The 8492-nt window shown below is 42.2% G+C and overlaps 1 protein-coding gene across 1 annotated transcript; it reads right to left on the reverse strand.

Moving 5' to 3' along the window:
- Positions 1 to 1295: 1295 nt before the first annotated feature.
- SHISA5 (shisa family member 5) lies at positions 1296 to 4773 on the reverse strand (the record flags this gene model as incomplete). Its single annotated transcript, XM_009073693.1, has 3 exons — positions 1296 to 1375; positions 3430 to 3654; positions 4658 to 4773. Coding segments are annotated over 3 exons (421 nt in total), but the record flags the coding sequence as incomplete, so codon positions are not given.
- Positions 4774 to 8492: the final 3719 nt, after the last annotated feature.

Below are 8492 nucleotides of genomic sequence, written 5' to 3' on the forward strand. Positions count from 1 at the left end.
AGAAAAGACAGAATTGTAAAGGACACTAAAAAACCCCCAACCTTACTTATTTGAGCAATACAAAATGTATAGAGCTAAAAGCCTCTAAGCCTCAAAGAGCCAGTGGTGATAGCCGTGAAGATGCCTCAGGATGTTTCATGACTGCTAGCACTACTTTGTTAAACATCCATTATCTGGCTGGTACCAAATCCTTCCCTTGCCTGACTCCTCACTCCCTGCTCAGCCCTATGGGAATGCTGAACACAAAGGGGAGGTGTGTCGGGCTGGGACTTCATATCACCCTGCACATTGTGATCCCAATGCAGACTGAGTTTATAAAGACTCCAATTCTTAGGTTCCTGCCACCTCCAGTTCCCACGAGAGAGTGGAAAACACTAAGCATTTGAAAACCTCGGTCTACTGCTGACATCCCATCTCTCATGTCAAATGAATTCCTTCCCTGTGACGAGTCAGGACTGGATTCTGGCAGGTACTTCTGCTTAACTTGTGATTAAGGGGCTAATTTTTCTTCCAAACTCATCAACAACAGATGAATGAAATAAGCTTGTCCAATAATAGCTGGAAGAAAAATACTCACCCAATAATTTTTATGAAGAATTTTCAGCTTTTGATCTGTTTCGTCTATTAAGTAGCAGAGAGTTTGCACTTTTTAATATCTAGCTCTGGCACCCAACGAAGGCACAGTTTTTAAGCCTTAAAATTGGGACCGAAAACAAGGAAATGACCAACTCATGCTATTTAGAACTAGCCCAAAGACAACTAAACATGGTTTGCTACCCCTTCCTACAGGCAAATGTGTTGCAAGAAAGGAAAATTCCCTTTTGAATGGCAAATGAAATGTATCATATGGTAGCTTACCTAGCAATAGTAGCTTCAAAATGAGCAGAACATACATAACATATATCAGGTAGTTTCTTAGAGGTTTTGATTTCAATACTGTGCAAAAGGTTGCTACAGCTTTGGGTGTTTGACAATGCTCATGAGACCATTCCTTTCAAAATTATTGCACAGCAAATGTTATTGTGGTTCTTAGTTCTGAAGTACTCCTTCATGCTTTCCTCATTGTATATAGAGCAAAATCTCTTTTTGTATCTGCATCAGGTATAAATGACCAAGTTCTGCAAGAAACATACTCTTTCCTCAGAGCATTAAAATAAAAAGAGAATTAATTAATGTTCACTTTACTTAGACAAAAGATTCTGTCTTCCAGGAAAATATATGACAGTGGCACAGTGTAAACAGCACAAATCATACTTTAATACATTGTGTATGCAGGAGCAGAGCAGAAGACCTGTTCAGTAGGTGGGCTTCTGAGGGTCCATGTATGCAGGGTTGTAAGGGGGCTGGCTGACTGGGTAAGGGGCTCCAGCACCAGCTGCAAAAGCAAAACACAAGAAACAGATCTGCAAAATGTCCATTCTGAATTTTACATATAAAATGGCAACTTCTGTTTCAAGCACGCTTAGCTAGCATCTGACCTGGACTTGAGAACAGCTTGTGCTCACTCAAAGCATTGACATGGCAGAAGTGAGATCACAAAAACCTTTGTTCTTGAGGGTTTGGGTTTTTTTTGTTGATGCTAAGTGTACATGTGTATTATGTCAGCCACAAGGGCCTTCTGGGGAGAACCTCCTCTAAGGAACAGATCTGGTCCAGAAGAAGGGACAGTGGAATCAGGGGTGCACAACAACAGGATATACCTGACAGTGTTCCGAGAAAAAGTAGACCACTGGGCAGAAGAAAAAGGGCCAGAGAAATCATCTGAGGACTCCTTCAGGGAAAAATGCTTTCCTGGAAGTGTCACAGAGTTCATCAAAAATTAAAAAGCAAAAAGGTGTCCCACTACTACTGAGCACATTAAAGAGTTTGACTTATGTACTAGATGCATCTCTCAGGAGGTACCCTTATTTTCTGGTATTCTGAGACAAGCTGCTCTCAAGTGGCATCTTCATTTTCAGGTCTGTCAAGCAGCACAAGTTTGTGCATGTAGCACCCGACCAGATCCCTGGAAAAGGGTAAGTGTGGTTATCTTCTGCTGATCTTGTAAAGTGAGCAGGTTTGGGTCCTGTGTGGCAGAGTAGGTATTCTCTCCCTGGCATGTGACTTAATTAGAGGCTGCTCCTTGGCTAATGGACAGGAGAAATGAAGGGAAGAACTCTCATCTTGCAGCATTCTCAGCTGGCAACATGGAATGTGCTTTAGCATGTTCCCAGGAAAAACAAACAACTGTTTTAAGAACTAACAAACTAGCAACAGTTTGAGAGTAGAAGCAAAATGACTAGTTCATTGGCTCCTTGACATGAAAAAAAGAGGAAGCCAAAGCACTTTGGGGTAATCCCATAAAATCCACTGCTTCTCTGGCATTTATAACAGGAAAAACAGTCATCAGGCCTGCCAAGTTAGTGTTTTCACATGTGGGGCTGGTTTGCACATTATTAATGCGCAATTTCTAACTCATTTTCAAATGCTTAAGACCATGAACAGCCATTTTATATTTGAGTGGTCATAAAAGTTTCTTTCTAATGGTATTATCTACTATTCAGGACTATACTTTGCTTCTTAAGCAAGGATGAACTGTGTGATTTGTAATAGGGTTTGAAGATCTTAGGACAGTAAGAGCCTAGTTTTGATCACTCTGAACAGCCAGCAGCCTATTGTTCAGAGAACAGCTGTTACCAGTGGCAGTGGGAATTAGTCACTGCAACAATAAAGGCTGCATGGGCACAATGCTGGGAAAGAAGAAAAGCTGAAAAGATTCTGATAATTCTAACTACATATTGCTAATAAACTTGTCTGAAGTTGCTCAGTGAGTCAGTATTCTCTAAACACAGTGGCAAACGACTAGAAAATTCCATCTGTGTATAGACTGAAATAACTTATAGAATCACAGAATGGCCTGGGTTGGAAGGAACCTTAAAGACCATCTAGTTCCAACCCTCTGACACATACAGAGACACCTTCCACTAGACCAGATTGCTCAGAGCTCCATCCAACCTGGCCTTGAACAATTGCAGACATGGGGAATCCACAACGTCTCTGGGCAACCTGTGCCAGTGCCTCACTACCCTCCAGCAAGCCAATTATTTCTAATGCCTAATCTAAAACTACTCTCTGTCAGTGTGAAGCCATTCCCCCTTGTCCTGGCACTCCATGCTACTGGAGCCGCTGCCAGTCCCACATGCTGCCAAACTTTGCCAGTACAGCTTCAATTAACACCTCCTCTGGCAATGCTTAACACAGATATGATGATGAGGAAATTTCTGCAAGGGTGAATTACAGCATCCACCAGACCTTGAGTTTTACATGATTTGTTTACACTTCCATTAATAAAGTGATAGAAAATAATAAACCTGAGATTGGAGCTGGTTGGCTCCAGAGCAACTGTCTCTAGCTATCCAAGAGCTGCAGAAGCATTCAGTGCTGCCTTACCTGCCACAGTCTCATGATAGGCAGGGGGTCCCGGCGGCTGCATGGGGTATGGGGGGGGATATTGTGCAGGGTACGGTGCCACTGGTAGTCCCGGCTGAGGTTGGATGGCCACAGGATGATAGCCCTGATACGAGGTTGGGGCTACTGGGTAGCTGGGTGGCACTCCGGGCTGCTGGGGATAGGGAGCATGAACCACTGTAGTGGTAGCAGTGGTGGTCACAACAGCTACAAGCAAGCAAAAGGAACATGGTTAATGCTGGGAGTTCGAGAAGATGGCCTGGAACAACCAACAACAGTAAGTCAAAAACATTCTCTCTTTGGATCAGTTCCTCCCTTCAAACTCTAGGGAATTTAATTTTCCAAGCCTCACCATAGATTTAGAAGTGTGTGCCTCTAAATTTCCTGCCATTGGGCTCAGTGGCAATGAGACCCTTCATGTGGTGGGATAGCAGCCAACTCACCTCTTGGTTATCAAATACCAAGAGCAAACAATTTTTTCTTGGACTCCTCAAACTCCAGGAACTCAACCATGGAGCCAAGTTATCTATCATTTGGTATAAGACTGGAAAAACTTCATTTCAAAATGTTGTCTGCTGTAAGGGTTAATGTTTATTACACAAGAAACTTCCTACCATGATTACCCAAGTGAGTTTCCTTTTGCATGCTGGTACCCACCAATACATCCATGTGTTAGTATGTCTTTCTCTAAGTAACAGTCAGAAAGGCAAACACATATTTAAGTAATTGACTTTCACAGGAGCTGATGTTGGACGGTTGGGTTATATTTCTTATTGGAATAAGGTAGTATTAACATTTTCTAATTAACTGCAATAATTTGTTTTTTTCTGAGCTCTCATTCATCTTTATGCTACAATTATAGACTGCTGCACTCCTGAGCCGTTGGTGTATTTTTCAGGTATACCTTTAAGAGAACAGGAAAAATGTTAGATATTATACTATTCCCTGCTTACCTAAACAAAAAAACCCAAAACCTCAAACCCACCCCACTGGGGTGGAGGGCATGGCAGGAGAGAACTTGCAAATGCTCAGAAAATTCTCCAAAACATCTCTGTAACTTCACATTCTGAAGCATCTTAAATGCCTATTTTTAACTTCTGAGCAGAGAGGTAAGGCAAGATTGTTTTCACCTTTTATAGGAACAGAGATTTTTAGGGGGGGAAATCTTGTTCAAAGATGTGAAGAAGAGAATAAATACAGAGGTCCTTACGCTGTGGCCTTCGACAGGCTTTGTACAGACAGCAGCAGGAACAGGTGAGGCACAGGATTATAGTGATGACAATCACTGCACAAACGGTAACTCCAATCGCAATGAGGGTTCCAAAACTGCAAGACAGAGACCACCAGCACTGGTAAGAGTCTTTCACACAAATTTGTCACTCCTTAACCTAACCTTCTGTAGTAAACACACTGCTCCTCCTCCAATTCCTAACTACTTTATGCACTGGACTAAGAAACAACTGTGCGAGGCAGTGCTGCAGGAGGTCAGGTCTGCTAAGCCAGGCCAAGCTGACCAACCCCTACGGAGAGGTACATGAAGAGGGCCCAACAGGACTCTATGGTCTCTCTCATTTTAGTGTGACTACATTGTTGTTTCAGTACAACTGTGTATCCCTTTACATATTCCAAAAGCTTACAAAGGTTTCAAAATCACTAGTCTGATGACTTGATTTTCCAAGCCTGCTCTGAACACACAGGTAGGTAAGCCTGAAACAAAGCACCTCAGGCTTTGGGGGGTCAGGGAGTCCTTCCCACATTCCTAACACCTCCCAGTCCCCATCTCCTGACAATCTCAGCACACAACAGGTCCTTGGCAGGCTCCTTGGCATTTGTAAACAGCTGGTTTAGAAGTCACGTTCCACGCAGTCTGGAAGATCTGAAATTCCGCCAACTTTACTGCAACAGCAAGTACGTTAGGCTACTTTATGGGAGACAGAAACAATGCCTAGAACTCCAAAACCTAGTATGGGAAGGTCAAAGACTACCCCAGCTTTGACCTCTGTGATAAGCACTGAACGATGGGATGCAGACAGAAACAGTCACTTCCGGCAGCTTTGAGTTCTATTTACCACACGGGGGAGAAAAGCTGGCACAGTAAAGCTCAGTGACAATTCTCTTTTAAGTGTTAATTCACCTGATCTGTGTCCTACTGTCTGAACTCAATAAAGCCCTTCTTCCATGGAAACCAAAGCCTGCAGCATTTTTATTCCTTAAAGAAATGCACCACGCATCAGTTTTGGAAACAATCACAGGAAGTCAGTTTTATGAACAACAAGCTCTACAATAACAAGCGGAGAGTTGGTTTCATATCCATCCTGTTTTTGCTTCTTGGTAAAGATTTTGGCTACAGAGCCCTCAAGCTTTTCCTGCTCAGTTTCCTGTTAACAGCTTTCAACAAAATGACACATCTCCAGAACCTCCAGCAATTTTCACTTGGCTCTCAAAATGGCATCAAATGTGGAAATTGTTTTTGAGCACCAGTGACACTGGAAGGTTAAATCACTGACAAGAAAACCCCCACAAAATGCTCTGCTCCTAGCTGAAATTTGGAAGGCCGCACGTTGGTCTTCTAGAGCAACTTAACCCTTAGTAAGCTAAGCACTAAATCAACATAAATCAGTGCCAAGCATATATACTCTAGAGTGTGGTTCTGTGTTTGTGTGAGTAAATAAAACAGGTTCCATTTAAAATGCATTTTCCCCTTTAAGAGAGGCTCAACAACAAGAGGAAAAAGCCTGGGTCAAATCTCTTCCAAAATATGAGCAATAATTTTATCTAAGTGTAACTGCATCTAACTAGTGCACTGATTTTTGTGAAGCAACACCATACAGCACTACAGGGTGAATTATGAAGTACTACATCTGATACTGTGGATTGCCTACAGTCACTGCAACTAAGCATCTACATGTCAAACAAGAAGCAGGAACTGCTGCAGCCTCCTGAAGTCACAGGAGCCACGTCAGGAATGCTCCTGGGAAAGCAAACAGAGGATTGCAACACAGCTGTAGGATGTATGGGTGTCAGCATGTGTCGAGGAATACATGCATGTTGTTCCAGGTGTACCTGCACCTTGTGCAGAATGCTTGTCATTTGCTCACCTGCATATGCCTAACCACTGCATTCTAACCACTCAGTTTTTAAGTGCTCCCCACATCCTCACAACCATTAGTTTCACTCCAGCACAGCAAGTTCACAGCTACCTCACCTCCAGCCAAAAATCCCATTTGTTTCAAGCCTGGTATAAAAAGGACGATAGAAGGAGAGAGAAGTGTGCACAATGGATTCATACATTAAACTTAACCATCCTGATTTCAATGTTCACAGGAAACAGCAGAATGCCTACAACACACTGCAGACACCTCTAGAAGCCACATGGTAAGAAATGTCAACCACAATTACTGATACTTGTGAAGCAGCCAACAGTGCTTTCTTCTCTCTTTTCCACTTCTGCATCAACCCTAAGAGAGCTCACTCAATAGGGAACTTGACATTAGTTCCATTACACACAGTTATTCCCAAGCAACATTAGCAGCAACAAAGGAAGAGTCTTCTAGGTTCTTCCTCAGCTTTTTCCCCAGCAAAGGTGAAAAAAAACCCCTTTTTGCTAATAAACTGTGCTAAGGAGAGAAATTCTTGTGTCAAGGGAAGTGATTAGAGCTGACAGAGACAACTAAAATTCTTCACGTCTACAGACAATTAACTTCTGGGAACTTAGCAAAGGCTGGGCAAGATCAGAGAAAGCAAAGAAATGGAGATAAAGTGGAGAAACATTTACTCACCATAAATTACCTAGGACAGCAGGAACCTGGCAGAACCCCCTTATCTCTCATGACTAAAGGCAGTTCTGATATGAGGAGAGAAAACAGCAAATGCCATCTGCAGAGGAGCTGGCCACCAACAGATAAAAACACTGGTCATGGGCTCCATTTGGTTATTTTTAATAACATTCTCTGCTCAATGAAACACACAGCTCATATTTATTACCTCTGATAAGGAACACGACAAAAGCAAAGCTCAAGGAAAAAAACCCCACACCCCTGGATCCTTATTTTCACCAAGTAGTCAGAGACATTCTGTGCATGTGCACCACTTGTCTGAGTCCTTTAGAAAATGACATGACCACAGCATGATGACATCTCACACACACCTTTGAAGAGCTAAATGGAGACACATATTTCAAGTACAGGAGTGCCAGGTGGATACACTTTAGAGTGTGGTTCTGTGTTTGTGCATGTAAACACTGTGATTCAGTTCTACCCACTGAAATACTACAGTCCACAATTATAAGCCTTCAGAAACAGTCCAGTGAGCAAAATAACAGAGAGGAGTTAGTTCTTCTCAGAGTTCTCTAAGGTGTGTAACAACTGATTACTGGCAGGCATTTCTATCACCTACTTCACAGCAGAAGCATAATTTTCCTGCCAGCGCTTGGGCTCATGCAGACTAATGTCTTGGAATAGCAGAAGGTAGTGTGCCATTTCCAGAAAACAAACAGTAAGTGCTACCACTTGTAATTAATGTCAATGTCATCAACACATTCTTTCAACACTGGAGCACTTCAAAAATAATGTTTTTTTCCTAACTATTTCTATTTACAATCAAAACTAGCAATACTCTTTTGGCATCTCTGCCCAACAAGTACTGTTCTGAGCCTTTCTTCTGAACATTTAGTGATAGCCCACTAGTAAAACTACTGAAACAAGTGCAGAAAGGCTACCACTAACAGAAGATGTTACTCAAGTGAGGCCAGAATGGTGCTCAGCATACTTCACTCTGTGAACAACCTGTGCTTCAGGAGACAATACATTCTGGATACTGTATAATGACTCTACTGCAGCATCCTAACTCCAGAGAGCCTATGCTCCTTTCTTGAACAAAAACCGCTCCATTGAATTGCTTTCACCTGATGAATCTGTCTAAAGGACTCTGAAAATATTTGGAAAAACAAGATATTCACATTAAATAGTAATTTAATTACCAACTGTTAGCACTGTACATAAATAACAAAGAACAGACATAAGGGACTGCAGTTTAAAGATTCCTCC

The sequence above is a fragment of the Acanthisitta chloris genome, unplaced genomic scaffold (assembly GCF_000695815.1).
Source record: "Acanthisitta chloris isolate BGI_N310 unplaced genomic scaffold, ASM69581v1 scaffold37744, whole genome shotgun sequence".
Lineage (NCBI taxonomy): Eukaryota > Metazoa > Chordata > Aves > Passeriformes > Acanthisittidae > Acanthisitta > Acanthisitta chloris.